Below are 24,900 nucleotides of genomic sequence, written 5' to 3'. Positions count from 1 at the left end.
AACGACGGAGCGGAGGGGCGGCGGGTGGTGGAGCAAGAGAAGAAGTCGGTGGTGGCGCGCGCGCACCAGAAGGCCGTGCTGGCCGCGTGTATCGCTGCTACCAACGCGAAGCCCTGGAGTACGTCGGCCATCGCGTACATTCCGGGAGTGGTGTCCCCGTCGACACCCGATTTCCTCAACGAGGGCCCTTCTGTGACTCCCGGGTGCGTGACACCGAACTTGTCGCCACAGTACGAGGATGCGCTGCGGCGCACAACTTCTACAAAGGCATGATCCTCGACGACACCGAAGCTAAAATGGCGGCGGTCGAGGCAGCGGCAGCAACCCCACCCAGGAGGCAGAGCCGGCACCAGCAGGCGCGTCGGCGACAGCGTCTGCTAGTACACCTGCGTCCGCGGCATCAACATCGGCATCTGCATCGGCGTCGGCCTTGGCGTCGTCGACGGAGCAGGCACACCGGGCAGAGCACGACGAGGTTGTCGTGATCGACGGGCCAACGTCGACTCAGGGTGCGCTGAAGCCCGTCGCCGAACCCCTTCTTCTAATTTATGTTTAGCTTGCACCACCGGTCTGTAATATGATCGCGCGTTCAGTACTTTGATCGCGGCTACTTCGATCGGGACGACTTCGGCGGAACAATCTATTTTGAATGTGAACTATTTGAATTTATGTTTTGGGGCCGCGTTTGGGGGACGCGGCTAGGAGTGACGTCCCCCAAACGCGGCACGAAGAAAATGCATCCCCCAAACGCTCGATCCGGCACCGTCTGGGGGTCGCTTTGGGGGACACGACTGTCTCTAAAGATCTATCATTTAATCCTCCTTTAGTCACGGTTGGAGACACCAACCCAGACCGAAGATTTTCTGGATTTGTTTTGCTCCAAACCCCCACCCCCTCCCCTTGTGCACGTGGATCACCTTTTTTAGCTTTGTAAAATAAGGAAAACATATAGAATAAAAATAAAAAATCGTTTTAGATGTAGGTATGTAGTTATTGTGAAAAATAACAAACATGAATTTTGACTTATCCTGCAAAAAACTATATTTTTGGGTAAAATGGCACTATCTTTTGCATACTAACTCAAAAAGTGTCTAATACATGAAAATCTATCTACGGAAAAAGTAACATCCGATTTCAGATTGTCAAATTGCCAAAAGGGAAATATATAAAAAAGTCAGATTTTAGGTTTTGCCAAAAAAATTGTTATTTATTTATTCAAGATTATTATTACTTCATTACTTTTGGTTGTTAAAGTAATTATTTGGAATTCAAATAATAAAGAAGTGTGACATCGTGATCAAGAGATTAATAGGTTTGATATGATACTAGTATCGGTAACGTACACGCAACGTATTTGAAAGCGGGACAGAAAGAACTCACATGTAACGCTGAAGCAGTTTGAGGATAGGTGGATGGGAAAGTTCGACCACGAGTAAGTAATTTGACTAAAGATTAAGTGTAATTGGATACTAAACAGATCAAATAACTTAAATACTTGAAATTCTAAAAAATAAAAAAATGGAATGGAATAAAAATTAGAAAAGGAAAAATAGATGTCATGGCCATTAGTCTCGGTTGGTGTTACAAACCGGGAGTAAAGGTCCTCCGCCCCAATGCGTACCCGCAGCACACATGTAGGGCTTTTAGTCCCCGTTCATAACGCAACCAGGACTAAAGAGGGGATTTTAGTCCCGATTCCGTAGTCCCAATCGGAAACCGGGACTAAGAGCAACTCTAGTCGCGTCCCTAAAGGTTTTTGGGGCGCGCCGGACATTTATCGGTCTAGTCGCGCGCCCCTTCTGCCCGACGCGGCTCAATACGCTGTCCGGCGCCTCGAGCCCGTCCCCATTTCATAGGGGATGCTTCTACCACAAATTTCAGTTGGCTCGAGATCTGCGGCGGCGTTCCGATTTGGGCTAGGGGGTGCTTGGGATCTCTAGTAAAAAGACCCTCCTCTCCATATTCACGCCGGCGGGGTGTTGTCGGACGGAGGGGCTAGTGGCGGCGACGTCCATCTCGACGTGGTCGACGGTGGCGGCTTGGCTGCGATAGCACTGCTCGAGCGCAGAACAAGTGGAACAGTGAGGTTGCTGAGGCATCTTGCCTCAGTGGTGATTCCTACACTGTACTCGTTATGTGCATTGTGGAGGCGGGCGCTAGCGGCGGTAGATTAGGCACCCAAGGTGTTTGGCAAAATGACGAAGTCAAAAGCGGTAGAAGCAGCAACGCAAGAACTCAAGGCGCTCAAGCTCGACATGGAGCAAGTAAATAACCGTACTGAAGGGATCTGACACCAACCTTGGCTGCAGGGCCCGTCCTTGGAAGCGGTGGAGGTCTCATGCCTTACCAGTGTCGAGGACGGCATGGCGATAAGGTTTGAAATAGTGCGCTAAAAGAAATAGCGTCGGTATCTTCTAAATGCTATGCACGTTTTATTGTGCTAGCGTTCTATATTTTAAATAACGTTTTGGAAAGGCGAAAACACATAAAATCTAAAAATAAAAGGTTTCAATCTAAAAGTGATATACATAATCACATACATAAATAATTTCTCCAATTTTTTAAGGCTAACATTAATATTTCACGAGGTAACAATATTATATAAATTATTTGTGAAGAATTATAAATATTGTCGATATTATCTTCGAATTTAGAAGTGGAATCAACATATCGATGTTATCACCGCAACAAATAAAAGGAAATTTCTTCTTCGAGGAAAACTCAAACCCTTATATCAATAGGTTGTAAAAAATAGCGAGCTAAACGCTATGATATTTTAGCGCAATATAACATGTTATTTCGCAAATAGTATCATAGCGAACAAAATTATTAAAATATATAGCATGCTATTAGAAAAAAAAATAGTGTGCTATTTTAAACCTTGTTAATCACGAACGGGGTGCCGCCTGTCCGCATGTTTTCGATGTTTTTTGAGCCCAACCCTGTTTGGAACAGTAGCAGCCCGTGCAACTAGTGCATAGTGCTAGAGAAGTTGTGGTAGGACATGGTGCTTTTGCTCTAGGTGCATATGCTTCCTTTATTTAAAATACATTTTACACATATTTAAAGTTGTCAGAAAATTAAAATAAAATGTTGCGCATACATCTCCACGTCATACATGTGTTTCAAAAAACGTGAGTTGTTATGTGGCTAGTAAAAAAAGAAAAAATCCATGCGAAAATAAAGCTTTTTGCTAGACATTTGTTTGTCTATTTTGCACATGCCACAAAAAATATCATTTTACTACGGAACGGTAAGCGAGACATGAATGTGGAGATATACTGCCTAAATGTTTTCTCCAATCTTTTTTAATATTTCAGTTTTTTTGACAACGCAAAAGCTTTGCCTCATTTATTAATTAAGAAGAGGTACCTAATTTTTAGAAAAAAATTGGGCGAAAACCTACAACACGACCATAGCCAAGCCTAAAGAGACTTGAACTAAGGGGCCACACCCACTCTTGCCAACACAAGGGACCACAAGGCAACACAAACGAACACTCCAAACATAACAGTCCAACACTACGCCGACAAACACATGCCATCAATTAACTGCGGAACAGGTACGCAACAGCCAAAGTTGCGAGGAAATCACAAACCTCTCTGGCAACAAGTGCTCCGGGCACCTCTGCCAACAGTCCAGACTTAGCAACCTCACCACCAAAATAAACAACATGCTAGCCGGACTCATGTGAGAGAGAGGCTGCAGCGTCAACGACACCACTTTTCTCAAAGCCAAGTGACCGACTCAGCGGAGAAGCCCCAACCGAGCCTAGCGCCAACGGAAACATCACAGATAAATCCCTAGACAACTCATGTAGCTCTGGCCTGATCTACATTACCGGAGCCAAGCTCTTAGAGACAACAGATACAATATAGGCTGCGCAGGGACTGCCACGAGGAGACGAACAATTATAGAGATGTTCTTCCTCAACAACGGATGACTTCTGCTCAGTAGAGCCAAGCGAAAGGCACGGTGGAAAGCTCCTGCCCACCTAAAGTACATGCATCAGTCGGATCCGTCGGCTCCAAAAAACATCAACGCGTGTCAACAATAGCTTGAGACTTGCAACCTCTTCACGAAGGAGGCGAGCCGCCTCCTCGACACAGTTAGCAACCAACTGCGCGAGCTCCAAGCGCAACAAGGCAAACTGGCATTGAATGCGAGAGTCGAAACTAGCGTCAACATTGAACTCCTCACAACACCTTGGAGAGGGCCTTGGCGGCGATGAAGTAGAGGACAAGCGACACACGATCTCAGCCCAACTCCGGGACACCGAGGGACGACGAGGCTGAGCGGACGAAGAGCAACTCTGCTGGCAAGGAGCGCATGTGTCCGGAGAGCGATCACAAGCGTTAGGAGAACGATCGGCGGGAAAGTGTGCACGGCAGAATCGCTCTCGATGGCCAGGACAACGACAATGAATACATCTGAAAAGCCCACGGCATGTGCGGACCTGGTGTCCGTGCTCAAGGCACCGAAAGCATCTCCCACGAGCCCAACGCTTGAAGGCGAGCCTAGGCTCGAGGCCTTTGTTCTGAAGCAAAGATGATGGCTCGCGACCGAGCCGGCCGCCCCGACCCACCTGTACCCAGTCATCCTCACCTCCAAGAGCGTCAACACCAGCAGAGAAGCCGTCGCAGGGCTCCGTTGGCGCCTCCTCATCATGGCGCACATCAGCGGAGAGGCCAACGACGACTGCAGAGCAAAATCATCATCTTTTTCATCCTCGTCAGAGCCCAAAGAGCAGCAACGAGAAGGACCCGAGCCCCTCGAACAACACGGCAGGGTCGGAGAGCAGCCCGTTGGGAGGACGAGAACACGTTGGAGGAGCAGCCACCGTCATCACAGAACAAGGACGCCTCCCATTGTCTCCATGCCAACCGGCATTAGAAGTCGCGGCAGGGTCACAGCAGGGTAGCACCAAAGATGAGATTTTGCTAGCCGGCGGTGTCATCGGAGCCCGCTCCTCCTCGTCAACATCATCGTCCTGGCTAACGGAAGAGGCCCATGACCCAGCTGCTGAGAGGAGCTCTTGCAAAACAGCTAGCTCCTCGTCGCTGCTTGTTGTCGGAAGGCCAGTCCCAGCCGCTTGGCAGCAGCCCACTGAACGCAGCGTAGAAGCAGGCTTCAAAGCCGGTTGAAACAGCATCCCGGAGGGGGCGTCGACGAGGGGAGCGAAGGCGGCGGGCGGAATGGTCGGAGTGGCCGCAGTCGCAAGCTTGGGGCGAGAAGAGCGCAGCACCAGCAGCCCTCTAATGGCAGGATCGGACTTCCGGTGGGCGATCATCGCAGCAGCCAACGCGGCCGCGGATGCAGCAGGCATTCGGCGTGGAAGCGTGTCCACGACAATCTCGCCCACGTCCCGTAGGGCAGGATCATCGACGTTGCCGATGGCCACAAGAGGTGCCGGGGGAATGGGCGGAGCCGGGGCCGTAGGAGGAGCACCGACGTTGGGGCAGCAGGTGCGAGTAGAGGTCGCTGCAGGGGCTCCAGATCCGGTCGCGACAACGGCAGAGGAGGTCGGTGCGGCGGCGGCGCAAGAGCCCCATCGCTCTGCTTCACATCGCACACCCTAATATTTCGTTTTTTAGGTAAAGGGAGCATATACACAGGGGAAAATGCATTTCCGGGTCGTGGTACAACTTCTCTACACCCGACATGGTCGGCTACGCCCTGCTCGGTCACAGTGGGACAGGGGATGGCCTTGCTCCACACGGAGCTATCCTGGCAGCTTGCCAGGAAATGGTTGCACTGAGGCGTTGAGGACAGTGGGTGATCCAGAGCCAGAGGAGCAGATGAACACCGCCTGAAAAATCACGTGGAACCTCCTCTCGGAGAGTGGATGCAGCCAAGCATCCCACCATTGGCAGAGCTACAAGCGAACAGGATTACTGCTGGACGGCGAGGACCAGGGCATACAGAAATGGCAGAGCCCCACACGACTAGCAAAAAGCACATTCCTGAAAAATTAGAGAACCTCTAGCAGATTCCTGGAAATTATCTTATCCTACAAACAGCCAGTATAAGGCAGATCGAGCGCAGCACAAACTGGACACCCTCCAAGTCTCGGAGAACAAACTGCCGCTGCATGGCAAGCACAGCTGCTAACCAATTCGTGGCATGCGAGATACCATTGTCAATCCTCAAGGCTATATATAAGCAGATCTCCTGCAGGTTCTCTAAAAAAGGCTATATATAAGCAGTATGTGCGAAAATAAACTAACATATGGATGCTTCCTTCGGATTATCCACCAGAAACTATCACAAGAATAGTGCAGGGCATGTACTGCCATTGGTCCAACGAACAACATAGAAAGGTATAATCCACATTAACTTTTACCTGGATGAAACTAGACCGAAGATATGCAATCCCATTGCAAAACCTCTGTTAGTATATTTCACTTCTGCAATCATGCCACCTGGAGTGCATTCCAATGAATCTTCCTATGAAACTACGACTTGCAATAGCCCAGGCATCAAAGTAGAGTAATTATTCCAGGTTTAATAGATTTGTGTTGGCAACTGTAAGTTTCCCGTGCACAAGACAGCAACAAGCTTCAGCCTTGCAATCCTGACTGCTCACGGGGTAGTACATCCATCAACAGCCATAAGTTCACCTCTTCAAGCAGAATACTGCAAAAATATGTAACAACTTAAGAGAGGCGTCATCTGGACAAATAAGCTTGTTCAATTACTTGACAACGAAACAAATACAGGACCAGGCTTTAGTGAATGGGGAAGTTCAATTCAGTTACCACACACTCAAGTTATAGTATGAACTATTAAACATGAAGTGAACTCAAAACTTTGCATTATTATTTTACAAGTGGTTTTCTAGCTATGACACCGGACCATTTCCACTGCATCAGGCTAACTTGTCCTGTAACAACAGCTCTTCCCATCAGAGTTCAATGTCTCAAAACAAATAATATGATAGACACTTCAGTTCACATGGACGTCACTACTGAGGAAAGGAAGCAAAACAAAATGGGCATGGAGATGAAATAAAAAATTGAGAAGAATGGAAACGACAATAAGGAATGTGATGATTAAACATCCTGGAGTACAGATTGTACAGTTTTCTAAACCACAACAGCACGACCAAGTACAAAACTGTCATCACTCATCAGTAATCACACAAAAAACAGCAACAGAATAAAAAGAGAGAGAAAGGGGAATATAATCGTAACATCACTCATATGTAAGTTACACACGGACTCGAAAGGAACATCAAGAGGGATTTTTTTCATCGTTAATGTTTTTTGCTGCTTGGTTCCATTAATAAAATGCCACTCCAAAATTTGCCTAGTTGAAGGATGTGCTTGGGATGTTCTTGTGAAATGGTAAGATCTTTCGCAAGGGGTGAAGGAAAAATAGTAATACAGGTACCATGTTATTGCATATCATTCTAACCTCCTAAACTTGAATCTTACACTAAACTGGCTAGTTAAATGTATGAGGCTAGCTTGTATGAACAACAACTAAATGGTGAGCAATTATGTTAATAATATGATTTTCTAAAAAAAACTGAACATAATATTTCTATTCATAATTTAGGAAATATTTTCACTCAAACATATATAAAGTTAATTTCAAAATACACAAACTGTGAAGAGATTCAATAGTTAGCTTACATTTCTCCATTCCTTTTGATAGTAATATCTATGCCAAATGTACTCAAGAACTTCAAAATTCTGGAGACTCTCTGATCAACCTTTTCACATTTCACAGTGATCATCTTAAGGTGCTCTGATACAGAGGCTGATTTCTCCATCAGACCATAATTCTCCTCCCTTTCCAAAGTGCGTTGAGGTCCCTGTAGTAGTCAAAAGTATTTCCCCAACATGCATAAGATATCAACCATGCGTGAAAAAATCACTACAGCAGTGGCTATTTATAGATCGTATGGAATATTTTAGCATTACAAAAATATACCTTACGCAATTGAAGTGTCAGCTTCTCGAGAATTGGTGAATGCTCAAGCATGCAAACTAGTCCACGGAGGTCAGCTGTCACGCACCAATCATCCAGAAATAGTTTCTTCAACTTAATAAATGTGGGGCACCATTTCAAATCCCTTCTGAAAGTAATCTGAACAAAGCGAAAAGTACAGTTCAATATCTAAGTTTACAGTAATGCAACTATACTTAAGTGCATTTAACCTTTGGAAAGACATCTATTACTCATCACTTCATCATGCTCAAGCAACAGAGATAATTATAACACCATATTTAGTATTCCATCTACTACGTTACCATAGAAATATTGATGGATTTACCATATGTGGCAGAAGTCGTACAGAAATTCACACCATGAAAAGGTGGTTGAACGCTTACTCTCAACATCACATGACATTCTCAATCTGATTTATGCCAGAACTCAGAACACCACATGCAGTAGTTTAAATATACGATATCAAGAATTTCCAATGCGTGCCCAATGAAGTATAATAATTTAAAGTTCACCCAGTGGTATACATCTGAATACACTCTAGTGCTATCATCAATTGACATGTAAAGATGGGCATAGCTGAAAAGAGAAAGTGGAAGACAAAGAAGAGTTGGACTTTAGAATTTAGATGGAAGATGTACCTGTTCAGGAGAAAAAGTTATCAACTTCAAATATGTAGCACTGGACAAACCTCCAAGAAGGAGACAGCCACTTTTATGGTCATCATCACCACAGCATTTTGCACAAGTACCACAACATTCCCCAGAATCACCTTCATCACAGCATTCATCCGAGCAAGGATAGAGAATCGCAGTTTTTAATGATGTGTTGCTTTCAAGCAATGGAGCTTTACCAGTGAACTCCACAAGTTGCAGGTTAGCGAGACCTGGGACAGAGATACGAGTCCGGCTATCATGGCAGAACTTGCAATCTTGGATGCGCAGACGTTTAACTGAATGGGACGAAATCTTGCCGGTTGTGATGGTGCATTCTTTTAGGTCCAGAACCTCCAAGGATGGACAGCTTGAAAAATCAAGAATGTTGGCGCCCAAGTCCAGGAAAGTGAGCTCCAGTATTCTCAAATGCCTGGAGACCAGAGGAGGGACGTTGAACACGAGTTTGAATTCGGCAAACAGCGTGATCGAAAGCACCCGAGCCCGGCACAGCAAAGCATGTCGGATCCAAATGTTCGGGTACGCAACGTCGTCGTCGTCGTCGTCATCATTGTCGTCGTCGTCGTCATCGGATGGCTCGTAGTTAAAGTCAAGCTCGAACTCATCTAGCATTTGGCCCGGGTCTCGGAGGAGCAGCAGGCTGCTGATGAACTTGTTAATCTCGTCAGCGGTCTTCTTCCACACCCCGTGGGAGGTGACGCGCAGGCAACGCATGAACTTCCACTGGTGGAGCCAGCGCCGGGAGAGCACACACGTCCGCACTCCCTCGTCCGCGGGAAGGAACCCGAGGATGTGGCCGAGGACGCCATCGGGCAGAGCGCTGATCCAGTCCGTGTCGCTATGCGTGTCAGACATTTCGTCGAACAGATGGTGGGCGCGGCCGTGGGCAGCGCGAGGGAAGAAGAAGAGAAGAGCAAATGTAAGAAGACCAGAACCATCGGACTCACCTTGCCGGCAGGGCTTAGCTTCACTTGCCGCCGCCGCCGGCAGAAATGGAGAGAGATCGTGTCCTGGGGGAAGAGAGTCCGGGCAGTCCGGCCATCCTGACGAAAATGCTGATCTCTATCCAGGTTTACTTAGTAAATAGTCCACGAAATCCCGGACATCCTGAATACTAGATCCCGGACTCGACGTTTTCAGGAAGGAGACATCCTGCTCCAGCGTCTTCGGCTGCAAGAGACATTGCGAGGACCTTTATGTTGATCCTCACCGTTAAGGTGTTACTGCTCCATCATTGTCTTTGTTTATATCTGATCATGTAGTTGTGTTGGCCTCTAGGAGACTGTTAAACACTTGCTTTTGTGCATATCTCATGTTGGCCTATAGAGGCTCTTGAACAATGTTTTTGGACCTGGGTAGTCTGGCCCCAGGTTTAGACGCGCTTCTTATCACTCTGACACTAGATTAGGAACTATTAAGTACTCTGTTTGTTGTGTATAATGTGTGTTGTACTTATGATCGTGTTTGAGCTCTTTGTGTGTCGTTACGTGATGGTAATGCTACCATATTTGAATGTGGCGAGGAGAAGTTATTGCAATGATGCCCAAAATAGCAACCAAACACATGTGTTGTGGCTGAACAGAGATGAAGCGTTGTATCCAGACATCCAAACAATGTGCACTTCTGTTCGGACCGGTGCAACGATGGACCTTAAGTGGCTCGTGGCCCGTTCACGATGCGCAGGGACGCTCATCTCGATGCGCTAGTGGTGCAGGATTCCGGCCCAGTCTACCAAGTGCGCCCAAAGGGGTCACACTAAAATTTGGCCATGCTCCGTAATTTCCGGTTCTGGACAGTAATTAAAATTCCAATCCAAGCGGACCGTTATAGGTTTTGCTTATTCCAAATGCAGCACAATTTAACCAGGTTGTGCACATCACTTTCCCCCTTTTCCTCTCTCGTGCTGCTACAGTACTCGCCCGCGTTGAGAGTCTCCCGTGCGTCGCCGTGGTCGCCGGCCCGACCCAGATTCCTCTCCGTCGGCGTTGCCGGCCGGAGCGGAGGATGGAGAGGAGCTTGGCCGCCTGTATATAGTAGTTTAGGTTGTAGTTCTTCAAGATCTACCCCTGTGGAGAATGGGAGTAGGAGGCCGGATCTCCTGGGCCAGATCCGGTCCGTCCTCATCTTCTTCCTCGTCGCTGCTCCTCTCTGGTGGCAGGATCGGCGGCAGGCGGCGATGAAGTGGTGCGGCATCTCCTCCAATAAGGCCATCTGCTACCTCCCCCGTCGTCTGGTTTGGTTGTGCTGGAGCAACAACCAAACTCCAGATCTTCGTCTTCTCCGAGCTCGTCCATGGTGGAAGGGCGAAGGGAGAAGAAGACCTGAGGACGGCTTCGTCAATAAGCTCCTCTGGGCATGCCGTTGCCGCCATCATCTACGCCTACATCCCCGAGTCCGTGGCAGGTTCGTCGGGTTTGATGGCAGGCCGAGTTCTTCGTCATGGTTTCGGTACGCCCGTGCTGCTCCCTCGACCCAATCTTCTCTGCTATTCTCTCTGGTCCCGAGCGTCATGGTGGCGACGGAATCAAGGGTGTGCAAGGTGGTTGAGAAGAGGAGGTGGCGCCGGAGTTCTTCAGAAGCAACCTTCTTGAGCAACACATCGACGGCATCTCTGCCATTCGTCATCCACGCCGGTGAAGTCCGGCTATACTTCAACCTCCATCGGAGGCCCTTTTTGAGGTCTGCGGTCGCGTCCATTGCCGGCTTTGAAGCAAGTGGTGTAGTCCCCGCTTTGGAGTCCGACGGCGACATTGCTGATCTCCAACTCATCGGAGGGGAAAGAGAAGGACCCGATTGCGTTTGTATACTTTTTAGTGGGGTCTTTTCTGCAAATACCAGGGGCCTATGTAAAATTTTCTCATTTTATGTGGTCCTTTGTAAAAATTGTACACCCACCGAGTGGAATAAATGAAAGCTTCTACGCCCTTCGGGGCGCTCCGTGTTCAAAAAAAAAAAATGCAGCACAATTTCTTCCCCTACATTTCCAACCGGACACGATGGGTCCTAAATGGCCAGCTCCCTAAGGCAAAGACGTTTGTGGGTTTTGCCTATCCCCGAACATGATTGCTTCTCCTAGTTATTCAACTTCACACAGTCGGTTCATCCCTAAATGACCAGCTCCGAACCCATGTCAATTATTTAAAACGCATAGCCAAAAATGGAATAGCAGATGCAGTATCTTTTTTTTTTTTTTGACATAAAAAAGTTCATTGGGGGCGGCCAACAGCGGGGACTGGGGATGGTGTGCCTTGCTCCACAAGGAGCTATCCCCGGAGCGATGTGTGTAAGGAGCTTGCCATGGAACATGGATCCATAGAATCGGAACAGTCCACATGGAAACAGAGAAGCTGAACTAGGAGCAACTCTACCGGATTCTCAAGATTATCTTATCCCAAAAACTGCCAGTGTGAGATAATATATATGCTAACTCGTTGCGACCGTAAAATTGCTCCATTGTAAAGTTCCACATATCAAAATAAAACATGAGACATAAGAGTAATTTAACATTAATAACATGATACACAATGATTAACAAAATGGCAATTTGTCGCCACAGTTTGTGTATTGCAACATAAACCAACATATGCATGTTTGTTCAAGATCTTCAACCAGAAACTATCAAAAGAGTAGTACAGCGCATGCACAGACATTTCTCCAACTAACATCATAGGAAGGTATCATCCATGTTAACTTTTACCTGGATGGAACTAGATCAAACATATGCAATCTCATTGCAACACGTCTTTTATTTTATTTCACTTCTCCAATAATGCAACCTGACATGCTTTCAATCAATCTGTGTATGAAACTACGAGTTGCAATAACCCAGACATAGTAGGAAATGAGGATCACTTTTCACCCATTCTACCTTTAAGAAAACTGCATTCAAAGTAATGTTATTATTCCAGGCCGAATAGATTTGCATTGTCATTTGTAAGTTTGCTGTGTACAAAAGACAGCAGCAAGCTTCAGCCTTGCACTCCTGACTGGTCATGGGGTGGTACTTCCAGCGACAGCCCAAAGTTTGTCACCACCTCTTCAAACGGAATACTGCAAAAGTATGTAAAATGTTAAGATAGAGTCACCTGGAATAATAAGCTTGTTCAGTTACTTGACAAAGGAACATATACAGGACCAGAATCTAGTGAATGTGGAAATTCAGTTCAGTTAGGATGCACTCAGAGTTACAGTATGAACTATTAAATATGAAGTTTACCCAAAGCTTTGCAATATTACTTTACAAGTGGTTTTCCAGCTATGACACTGGACCATTTCCAATGCATCAGGCTAACCTGTCCCACAACAACAGCTCTTCCCATCACAATTTAATATCTCAAAACAAGCAATCATGGTTTTTGGGTCGCTGAATAGTTGATGTATAGTCGCCGAGTCATTTTCCAAAACTCACGGCGACTCGCGACTATACAGCGACTACACGGCGACTTTGGACGACTATACACTGAGTCGCAGACTCAGCGACTCAATTTTGAGTCGCGACTCAAAACCTTGCAAGCAATAGGATAGACACTTCAGTTCACATGGACATCAACTAGTGAGGAAAGGAAGCAAACCAAAGTGGGTATGGATATGAGATGAAATATTGGCAAGAATGGAAATGAAATAAGCAATGAGATGATTAAACATGCGGGAACACAGAGTGTACAGCTTTCTAAACCACAACAGTGTTGCCAAGTACAAGACTGACATCATTAATCACACAACAAACAACAATGGAAATAAGAAGAGAGGGAAAAGGGAATAACCGGAGAAATACTCATAAAAAGCACTCCTATGTAAGTTACATACAGAGTCTAACAAAACATCAAGAAGATTAATTTGGCCTCAAGAAGAAAATATCTATCTAACACTAGAAGGCTACAAAACATAAAAGGAACCAAAAAGCTAAGAAAATTACCAACAGAAAACAAATAACCTAATGTTCAATTCACTTGCTCAAACTAAATGCTGAATGAACATCCCCATTTTATAAAACTTTTCAAAAGAAAGAAGATTATATCTTCGTTGTAAACCCACTATGTATAGTTTACTAAAATGCAAGTAAACATGATATTTTCTATTCATAATCTAGGAAACATTTTCACTCAAACATCGCTAAAAATACTTTCAAGATACACAAAGTGTGAAGTGAATCAATAGTTTAGCTTACATTTGTCCATTCTTTTCGATAGTAATATCTATGTCAAATGTACTCAAGAACTTCAAAATTTTGGAGACTCTCTGATCAACCTTTTCACATTTCACAGTGATCATCTTAAGGTGCTCTGATACAGAGGCTGATTTCTCCATCAAACCATGATTCTCCTCCCTTTCCAAAGTGCGTTGAGGTCCCTGTAGTAGTCAAAAGTATTTCCCCAACATGCATAAGATATCAACCATGCGTGAAAAAATCACTACAGCAGTGGCTATTTATAGATCGTATGGAATATTTTAGCATTACAAAAATATACCTTACGCAATTGAAGTGTCAGCTTCTCCAGAATTGGTGAATGCTCAAGCATGCAAACTAGTCCACGGAGGTCAGCTGTCACGCACCAATCATCCAGAAATAGTTTCTTCAACTTAATAAATGTGGGGCACCATTTCAAATCCCTTCTGAAAGTAATCTGAACAAAGCGAAAAGTACAGTTCAATATCTAATTTTACAGTAATGCAACTATACCATTTAACCTTTGGAAAGACATCTATTACTCATCACTTCATCATGCTCAAGCAACAGAGATAATTATAACACCATATTTAGTATTCCATCTACTACATTACCATAGAAATATTGATGGATTTACCATATGTGGCAGAAATCGTACAGAAATTCACACCATGAAAAGGTGGTTGAACGCTTACTCTCAACATCACATGACATTCTCAATCTGATTTCTGCCAGAACTCAGAACACCACATGCAGTAGTTTAAATACACGATATCAAGAATTTCCAATGCGTGCCCAATGAAGTATAATAATTTAAAGTTCACCCAGTGGTATACATCTGAATACACTCTAGTGCTATCATCAATTGACATGTAAAGATGGGCATAGCTGAAAAGAGAAAGTGGAAGACAAAGAAGAGTTGGACTTTAGAATTTAGATGGAAGATGTACCTGTTCAGGAGAAGGAGTTATCAACTTCAAATATGTAGCACTGGACAAACCTCCAAGAAGGAGACAGCCACTTTTATGGTCATCATCACCACAGCATTTTGCACAAGTACCACAACATTCCCCAGAATCACCTTCATCACAGCATTCATCCGAGCAAGGATAGAGAATCGCAGTTTTTAATGATGTGTTGCTTTCAAGCAATGGAGCTTTACCAGTGAACTCCTCAAGTTGCAGGTTAGCGAGACCTGGGACAGAGATACGAGTCCGGCTATCATGGCAGAACTTGCAATCTTGGATGCTCAGACGTTTAACTGAATGGGACGAAATCTTGCCGGTTCTGATGATGCAGTGTTCTAGGTCCAGAACCTCCAAGGATGGACAGCTTGAAAAATCAAGAATGTTGGCGCCCAAGTCCAGGAAAGTGAGCTCCAGTATTCTCAAATGCCTGGAGACCAGAGGAGGGACGTTGAACACGAGTTTGAATTCGGCAAACAGCGTGATCGAAAGCACCCGAGCCCGGCACAGCAAAGCATGTAGGTGAACGTCGTCATCATTGTCTTCATTGTCGTCGTCATCGTCATTGTCTTCATTGTCGTCATCGCCGTCGTCATCGGATGGCTCGTAGGTGAACTCAAGCTCGACCTCATCTAGCGCTGCGCCCGGGTCTCGGAGGAGCAGCAGGCTGCTGATGAACTTGTTGATTTCGTCGGCGCTCTTCTCCCACACCCCGTGGGAGGTGATCCGCAGGCAACGCATGAACTTCCACTGGTGGAGCCAGCGCCGGGAGAGCACGCACGTCCGCACCGCCTCGTCCGCGGGAAGGAACCCGAGGATGTGGCCGAGGACGCCATCGGGCAGAGCGCTGATCCAGTCCGTGTCGCTATGGGTGCCAGACATTTCGTCGAATAGATGGTGGGCGCGGCCACGAGGGAGGCCTGCAGGAGAGGAGAGGAGAGGAGAGGAGGAACTAAGTGGGCAGCGCGAGGGAAGAAGAAGAGAAGAGCAAAAGTAAGAAGACCAGAAGCATCGGACTCACCTTGCCGGCTTAGCTTCACTCGCCGGCGGCGGCGGCAGAAATGGATAGAGATCGTGTCGTGGGGGAAGACTAGATGACAAGAGTCGAAGAGGTTGGAGTTGGTAGTGAACGAAATAAAACACGATTTTCTGGTTGTGCAGCCGGTGGATTGTGGGGAAAAGTGTCCGCTCACGATCTGACAGATATTTCGTTCGGCCCGTTTAGCATCGACCCTGGCTCGATGCGTCTTCTTAGACGCATCGTTTCGGCAGTCTGCGCTAGGTTAATGGCGACGCCTCGCGTGGTGCGTGGTCATTGCCTACCTTTGTGCACGAAGTAATGGCGATACCACGCGTGTCGCGGCCGTCGCCTGCCTCTGGTCTATATATAAACAGAGGCACGCGCATCTCATCTCCTGCCACACTAACCCTAGCTGCCGCACAACCATCACCGTAGTGCCGTTGCCGCTCAACCTCCATCGTAGCAACCATCAGCTGCGGCGGCCGCGACCAGGCTGCCGTGCCTCCACCTCCACCTCTGACTCCACCTCCCCCGCCCTCGAGCTCCGACGAGGAGTTCAACGATGACGACAACACAGGCGACCTCCTCGATCCGGTCAGGGACGCCAAGTTCCTCGCTGACGCGGAGAAAGAAGTAGAGGAGGAGCGGACGTGCCACGCGGCGTTCGATGCCGAGATGGAACGGCGCAGAGGACGACGACTCCGACATCTCATGGTCTTCCGATGACCCTAATGCGCCTACCCCGGATACGAAGTTTGTGGTTTGTATATTGTTAGCGACAACTTTTGAGTGATATGTTCATGTTGCAAGCTTGACGGACCGTAGTAATCACAATATGTCTTTGCTGAGTCGTACATATGTGTTATGAGTAATATCGGTAACAACCCCCGAGTCATCGAGAGAACCATGTGCACAATGAGGTTCGTAGCTCAGGTATCGTAAAAATGATGTACTGTCGTGGGCTAATATTTTTATGCGATTATTATTGATAGCTACACCCGACTGTTTAAGGGTGGCATGAAGGCTTTGACAAAACTTTTTCTACTTTTATCGTAAAAACGATGTATTATAGTAGTCGATAGCTTTTCGTTGCTTGCTTGATGGTCTTGTAATGTTTTTTTATCGTGTGTACGATGTATGCCTTGATGGATTCTTAACGTGAAGACTATCGTCTATAGCCCCCGAGTATTTTTTAGGTATGCTTACTGCATTGATAATATATGATAAATTTCTAAGATAATTATCGTGTGTATGATGTTCTTTGAAGGACTCGAAGATTTGGCTGGAACCGTGAATAATTTCGGGTGTGTCCTGTAGAATACCACTTGCATAGATGAACTTGAACTTTATTAATAAGCTGTAATCGAAGAATAAAACTGCTATGATTGAAAAAGCCTTATTTATAGCGCATGTAGCAAACGAAATAGCAAATACATTAGCTCAAACTTCAGCACACGACAGTAAGAAGAGAAGCACAGTCACTCCACCAGTTTACATCTATATACTTCTTCTTGCCTATTTTATGTTATGCATAATTTTTCGTGTAACTTAAACTGTACAAACTTTAACTAAAAATATAGATAATAATGCAAAGATCCCGTGTCAAATGCATATAATATGAAAATATATTTCATAATAATTCTAAAAATATTATTATTTTATTATATATGTTTATATTTTTATCAATATAGATGATTAAACTTTACGAATTTTAACTTTGACTAAAACTTATATGCAACATATTTTGGACAGGAGGGAGTATAATTCCCGTGGTTAGCAGTCATTGTTCCTGAGACACCATTCCGAGTCTGCACTAACGTTTAGGCCTCACTTGGTTCCCCGTGCATTAGCCAAAAAAGGTGTAATAATTACGGACCTAAAGAGGTCACACTAAAATTCGGCCATGCTCCGTAATTTCCAGATCTGGACTGTAATTAAAACACCAATCCAAGCGGGCCCTTGTAGGTTTTGCGTATTCCAAATGCAGCACAATTTCTTCACCTACAATTCCAACTGGACACGATGGGTGCACAAGGCAAGACGTTTGTGGAACCAGGAGCACAAGGAAACAGAGAAGCGGAACCAGGAGCAACTCTACCGGATTCCTCAAGATTATGTTATCCTAAAAACTGCCAGTGCGAGATAATATATATGCGAACTCGTTGTGAACGTAAAATTGCTCCATTGCAAAGTTCCAACATGTCCAAATAAAACATGAGACATAAGAGTAATTTAACATCAGTAACATTAACGAACATATGCATGCTTGTTTCAGACCTTCAACCAGAAACTATCAAAAGAGTAGTACAGCGCATGTACAGACATTGCTCCAACTAACATCATAGGAAGGTATCATCCATGTTAACTTTTACCTGGATGGAACTAGATCAAACATATGCAATCTCATTGCAACACCTCTTTTAGTTTATTTCACTTCTCCAATAATGCAACCTGACGTTCTTTCAATCAATCTGTGTATGAAACTACGACTTGCAATAACCCAGACATAGTAAGAAATGAGAATCACTTTTCACCCGTTCTACCTTTAAGAAAACTGCATTCAAAGTAATGTAATTATTCCAGCCTGAATAGATTTGCATTGCCATTTGTAAGTTTGCTGTGGACAAAAGACAGCAGCAAGCTTCAACCTTGCACTCCTGACTGGTCATGGGGTGGTATGTCCACCGACAGCCCAAAGTCTGTCACCACCTCTTCAAACGGAATACTGCACAAGTATGTAAAATGTTAAGAGATAGTCACCTGGAATAATAAGCTTGTTCAGTTACTTGATAAAGGAACATATACAGGACCAGACTCTAGTGAATGTGGAAATTCAGTTCAGTTAGGATGCACTCGGAGTTATAATATGAACTATTACATATGAAGTTTACTCAAAGCTTTGCAATATTACTTTACAAGTGGTTTTCCAGCTATGATACTGGACCATTTCCAATGCATCAGGCCAACCTGTCCCACAACAACAGCTCTTCCCATCACAATTTAATATCTCAAAACAAGCAATCATGGTTTTTGAGTCGCTGAATAGTTGATGTATAGTCACCGAGTCGTTTTCCAAAACTCACGGCGACTCGCGACTATACAGCAACTATACGGCGACTTTGGACGACTATACACTGAGTCGCAGCCTCAGCGACTCAATTTTGAGTCGCGACTCAAAAACCTTGCAAGCAATAGGATAGACACTTCAGTTCACATGGACATCAACTAGTGAGGAAAGGAAGCAAACCAAAGTGGGCATGGATATGAGATGAAATATTGGCAAGAATGGAAATGAAATAAGCAATAAGACGATTAAACATGCGGGAACACAGAGTGTACAGCTTTCTAAACCACAACAGTGTTGCCAAGTACAAGACTGTCATCATTAATCACACAACAAACAACAATGGAAATAAGAAGAGAGGGAAAAGGGAATAACCGGAGAAATACTCATAAAAAGCACTCCTATGTAAGTTACATACAGAGTCTAACAAAACATCAAGAAGATTAATTTGGCCTCAAGAAGAAAATATCTATCTAACACTAGAAGGCTACAGAACAGAAAAGGAACCAAAAAGCTAAGAAAATTACCAACAGAAAACAAATAACCTAATGTTCAATTCACTTGCTCAAAATAAATGCTGAATGCACATCCCCATTTTATAAAACTTTTCAAAAGAAAGAAGATTATATCTTCGTTGTAAACCCACTATGTATAGTTTACTAAAATGTAAGTAAACATGATATTTTTCTATTCATAGTCCAGGAAACATTTTCACTCAAACATCGATAAAAATACTTTCTAGATACACAAAGTGTGAAGTAAATCAATAGTTAGCTTACATTTTTCCTTTCTTTTCGATAGTAATATCTATGTCAAATGTACTCAAGAACTTCAAAATTTTGGAGACTCTCAGATCAACCTCGTGACATTTCACATTGACCGTCTTAAGGTGCTGTGATACAGAGGTTGATTTCTCCATCAGACCATATTTTTGCTCCCTTTCCAAAGTACGTTCAGGTCCCTGCAGTAGACAAAAAGCATTTCCCCCAACAACCATAAGATATCAATTATGCATGCAAAATTCACTATTATCTATTTACAGAATTATAGAAATTTTCATCATTGCAAAATCATACTTTACTCAATTGAAGTGTTAGCTGCTCAAGGATTGGTGAATGCTCAAGCATGCAAACTAGTGCACAGAGGTCAGCTTCCACACACCAATCATCCAGAAATAGTTTCTTCAACTTAACAAATGTGGGACACCATTTCAAATCCCTTCTGAAAATAAACTGAACAGAGAGAAAAGTAACAGTGGTTCAATGTCTAATATTATGGTACACGATCCAATTGTACTTAAGTGCATTTAACCTTTGGATAGACATTTATTACTCTTCATCCCTCATGCAACAGAGATAATTATAACATTATATTTACTAGTCCCTCTACTTGCATTTAATCTAGATGGAAGATGTACCTGTCCAGGAGATTCTGTTATCAACTTCAAATGTGTTGCGGTGGACAAACCTCCAAGAAGCACACAGCCGTTGGGATGGTCATCGTCATTACCACAACATTTAGCACAAGTAGCACAACATTCGTTAGAATCGCCTTCTCGACAGCGTTCATCTACAGAGCAAGGAGAGACAAATGCGGTTTTCAATGATGTGTTGGTTTCAAGCATTGGAGCTCTGCCATGGAAAGACTCGAGCTGCAGGTCAGCGAGACTCGGGACAGAGATACGAGTCCGGACATCATCATGGCAGAAAGAGCAATATTGCATGCGCAGCCGCTTGAGTGAATGGGACGAAATCTTGCTGGTTCCTACGATGCATTCCGTCATGTCCAGAACCTCCAGGGACGGACAGCTTGAGAAATCAAGAACGTTGCCGTTGAAGTCCAGATAGCTGAGCTCCAGTTTCCGCAGATGCCTGGAGACGAGAGGAGGGACGTTGAACACGAGGTTGTACTCGCCACACAGAGTGACAGAGAGCGCCCGAGCCTGGCGCAGCAGAGCGTGCCGGATCCAGATGTTGGGGTACGTACGACGCACGGTCGTCGCCAGATGGCTCGTAGGTGAACTCGAGCTCGACCTCGTCTAGCGCTGCGCCCGGGTCTCGGAGGAGCAGCAGGCTGCTGATGAACTTGTTGATTCCGTCGGCGCGCGCTCTTCTCCCACACCCCGTGGGAGGTGACGCGCGCGCAGGCGACGCATGAACTTCCACTGGTGGAGCCAGCGCCGGGAGAGCACGCACGTCCGCACCGCCTCGTCCGCGGGAAGGAACCCGAGGATGTGGCCGAGGACGCCGTCGGGCAGGGCGCTGATCCAGTCCGTGTCGCTTGGTACCAACACTTTCTCGGCCCTGTGCGTGTCAGACATTTCGTCGAACAGATGGTGGGCGCGACCACGAGGGAGGCCTGCAGGACAGGACAGGACAGGAGGAACTAAGTGGGCAGCGCGAGGGAAGAAGAAGAGAAGAGCAGAAGCATCGAGTCACCTTGCCGGCTTAGCTTCACTCGCCGGCGGCGGCGGCGGCGGCGGCGGCAGAGATGGAGAGAGATCCGGTGGTGGGGGGAAAGTAAATGACAACAGAGTCGACGTCGGGAGTCGGTGGTCAACCAAATCAAACGTAATTTCCGGTTGTGCAGTCGGTGGTGAACAGTAATGACAGATTCCGTAACAAATTGTACTAAGCATTTCTATTTTGTCAGTACAAATCCCTAGCACTAGAAAGGTTGCCGCGTAGATCGTTTTGTCAGGGCATCTCCAGCGGCGAGACGCATCACGCATGATCTGTTTGCGTCGGTCGAAATAGTTAAAATCGACCGCGCGTCCGTTTGCATTGGATGGCTCCAGCGGCACGACGGGTTCTTTTTGGCCGAATCTTCTTTTTAATACATGAAACATAATTTACATAGTTAAAACATGAAAAAAAAACCTAACGTCTACTGCTGCTCCTCGTCGCTGTCGAGCACGATGAGCTCCGGTATCGGCCACGGCCAGTTGCCATCCAGGGAAGCGTACGCCGGAGGTGCTGAAGGTGGAGGCGCCCAGAGCTGCGGCTGTGGCGGCGGTGGAGGCGCCCAGAGATATGGTTGTGGCGGCGGTGGAGGAGGCGCCCAGGGCTGCGGCTGTGGCGGCGGTGGAGGAGGCGCCCAGGGTTGCGGTTGTGGCGCCGCCGAGTCCTGAAGTGCCAGTCGAAGGGCTTCATCCTCCGACAGGCCCGGCGGCATGACGCCGGTGGCGTACCGGGGCAGCGGCGGCTGCACAGGCGCGTCGTTCTCGGAGACGAGGACGCCGAGCTCCGCCATCTTGTCGTCCGTCATGTTCTCCGGGAACTCGAAAACATGGCCCTCCGCCACGGCCAGCTGCCATTCGCCGAAGACGGCCGTGACGTAGTCGTCGTTGTCGTCCTTCACCTCCTCGTTATGGTACGCGAGCGCCTCGATGTAGTCGTCGTCGTCGTAGGCGGCGTCGTCGTGGTCGTCGCGGTCGTCGGCGTCGTTGTGCTGTGCGCGCGTCGCCGCCTGCTGACGACGCCTCGGCGCCTCTGTCTTCGTAGACGAGTCGGCGGTGCAGCCCCGAAGGGAAAATCCCTGTCGCCCATGAAGCCTGCCCTTCTTCTCTTATCCGTCTCGATTGTCAGATACGTACGCCAGCTGTCGGAGTCGATGGCGTACGCCGGATCGGCGCGAAGGGGTCCGGCGGCAGGTACCGCCTCCTTCGCCGGATCTCCGTGGTCCGATCAGGCTCGCGCACAGGGACGGGAGGGATGGGCAACTGGCGGCAGCTGAGCCGCCAGCCGCCAGGCAGTTGCATGCCCGACCAGCCCTCGCACGGCATCCATTTGTCGTGCATGAGCCTCCCCAGCGTGACGGGGAGCGGCACCCTCTTGTTGCCGCTGCCAGAGGCCTCGAAGTCGTTCTTCTTCCCCATGGCGATGCGGCGGTGGTGGTGCGAGTGGAGGCGTGGGGGAAGGAGGAACGCGACCGGTGGTCTTTTAAGGGCGGCCGCGCGCGGGATACGATGCATTGAAGGCGGCGCAGAAGCCCAGCCACCGCCCGTCAGTGCGTGTGACGCGCCATTGATGGCGAAGGCTGCGGCGCAGACGCGGAAGCGCTGACCGCCGAAGCGATGCCCTCGATGCAGACTCGCTACCAGGCGGGCCCGGTAGGGAAGCGAGCGGACACTTTCCGCGTCCGCCGAGCGTCCGCAGAGACGCAAACCTGGCTCATATTTGCAGCAGGTTTGCGTCTCCGCGGACGGCCCGGTCACTTTGCGTCGCGCCGCTGGAGAGGGTGCCAGACGCATTTTCGATCCACGCGAACGCAAACAGTCGCTCAGTGTCCGTTTGCGTCGCGCCGCTGGAGATGCCCTTAGAGCATCTCGATCCGCCGGCATTGTTGTATAGAGAGCGCTTGTACTGCATCCTTTATTTTAGGATGATGTTCACACATCACCGTCTTTCATACGGCGGCTCCTAATATTTTTTTTTACAATATTTTGAAAAAATATATCAATCACGTTTTATTTATACTATATTAAATTATTCATACAATCACACAAATAGAAATTAAATTATTCATACAATTAAATAAATGAAAATTAAATTATTCATACACTCAAACAAATAGAAATTAAATTATTCGTACAATCAAACAAATAGAAATTAAATCAGGCATTGTTGGCAGCTCCTCTCCTCGCCCACAAATACGCAGCTAGATTCGTCTGAAGTTGAGCATGCACACATGCATCTCGAATTTCATGATGCATGTAAAGAAAAAGCGGCAAATTCTTGGGGTGCATGCTCTACCTCAGCAAGAGACTCTTGATAATCAAATGGTTGACCATCATGCACATGTTCGTCGCGCTCGCTCTTAATGATCATGTTGTGCATGATCCCACAAGCGTTCATCACCTCCCACATCTGAGACTCGGACCAAGTGAGAGCTAGGTACTTGATAATGGTGAAACGATGTGAAACACACCAAAAGCACGCTCAACATCCTTACGAGCTGCTTCCTGGCATGTTGCAAAATAAGTGTCCATCTCCAAAGTTGGAGACGGGATTGTCATCACAAATGTAGGATACGACGGGAAGATACCATCAGCTAGATAGTACCCCTTGTTGTATGTGTGGCCGTTTATCTCAAAGTTCACGGCAGGAGCTTGTCCCTGAGCTAGCCTGGAAAACACCGAAGAGTGCTGCAGCACGTTGATATCATTGTTTGTTCCTGCCATGCCAAAAACCATGCCAAATCCAGAGGTTCTGCACCGCCTCTAGAATGACACTTCAATCACCAGTATACCCCTTGTAGATCCCCTGCCAAGCAAAAGAGCAATTCTTCCAGCCCTAATGCATACATTTTTTTTTCAGGATCCTAGGACCCTCTTACTGCATTTTTTCAGGATCCGAGCTGGATCATCTATCCTTGGTGCTCTCAAATAGTCTTTAGATCAGCAAAACCTGTAGAGAATCCGTGAACATGTCGACTCCGCCATTTGTAGGTATGGCTGTATCTGGAGGAGCTTCGTATGCAAGACTGCGTATTACACCAGTGCACTTCTGGATTGAGGTGAAGCCCCACAAACCTGTGCAATCTTGCTTGGCCATCAAGTAGTCGCCGTACTCCCTAACTTCGTAGACAATCTTCATGAACAGATCCTTGTTCATCCTAAACCAGCGCCAAAATTCCTTCGACGAATGAGTCGCGTCGTTGTTAAAGTAGTCGGCGTCAAGCAACATTGCGCCGGCTTGACGATGCCGGTTGATGTTCCTCCTCTTGCCTGGATTTGAGCAGCCGCGCTGAGGCATGGAAAACAAAGGCTGGCGCACGCGGAGCAAGCTCGTCAGAATCAGCAGCTGCTGTTGCCGCAGGACAGCCTTAGCGTTTTGCTCCTCCGTGAACAGCCGCATCATCATCTCGTCGTCGCTGTCCATCGCGACAATCCGACGAACACCTTGCAGGAGGGGCGGTTGTGCGGCGGTGGCGGTGAGCTCTGTTCCGGGTAAACCAGCGGCCGCCGGTCGAGGGGGTGGCGGCCATGTCGATGGACGGCGATTCCTGGACAGGCGGCGGTGTCTATTGCAAGCAGGGGGCGCAACAGCGACGGT

At 46.8% G+C, this 24,900-nt stretch overlaps 2 protein-coding genes across 3 annotated transcripts; both read right to left on the bottom strand.

The window, feature by feature from the left end:
* Positions 1–12,181: 12,181 nt before the first annotated feature.
* LOC124682572 (FBD-associated F-box protein At5g56370-like) lies at positions 12,182–15,879 on the bottom strand. 2 transcript variants are annotated; one of them, XM_047217229.1, is made up of 5 exons: positions 15,781–15,879; positions 14,745–15,679; positions 14,096–14,251; positions 13,795–13,976; positions 12,182–12,677 (listed from the first exon to the last, which is right to left on the bottom strand). In XM_047217229.1, exons 2-5 carry the CDS (start codon positions 15,639–15,641, stop codon positions 12,596–12,598), a joined length of 1,317 nt encoding a protein of 438 aa, XP_047073185.1. In that variant the 5' UTR covers positions 15,642–15,679; positions 15,781–15,879; the 3' UTR covers positions 12,182–12,595. The 2 variants fall into 2 exon arrangements, with proteins under 2 accessions (XP_047073185.1, XP_047073186.1); XM_047217230.1 differs by having other exon boundaries at positions 13,875–13,976.
* Positions 15,880–18,183: 2,304 nt separating this feature from the next.
* Positions 18,184–20,954, bottom strand: LOC124682571. Its single transcript, XM_047217228.1, has 4 exons — positions 20,262–20,954; positions 19,921–20,076; positions 19,624–19,805; positions 18,184–18,505 (listed from the first exon to the last, which is right to left on the bottom strand). The coding sequence occupies exons 1-4, from the start codon at positions 20,625–20,627 to the stop codon at positions 18,424–18,426; spliced, it is 786 nt and encodes a 261-aa protein (XP_047073184.1). The 5' UTR covers positions 20,628–20,954; the 3' UTR covers positions 18,184–18,423.
* Between the last annotated feature and the right edge of the window lie 3,946 nt (positions 20,955–24,900).

Source organism: Lolium rigidum, chromosome 1 (assembly GCF_022539505.1).
Source record: "Lolium rigidum isolate FL_2022 chromosome 1, APGP_CSIRO_Lrig_0.1, whole genome shotgun sequence".
NCBI lineage: Eukaryota > Viridiplantae > Streptophyta > Magnoliopsida > Poales > Poaceae > Lolium > Lolium rigidum.
The sequence above is the reverse complement of the archived record's forward strand: the minus strand, read 5'-3'. Positions and strand labels throughout refer to the sequence as shown.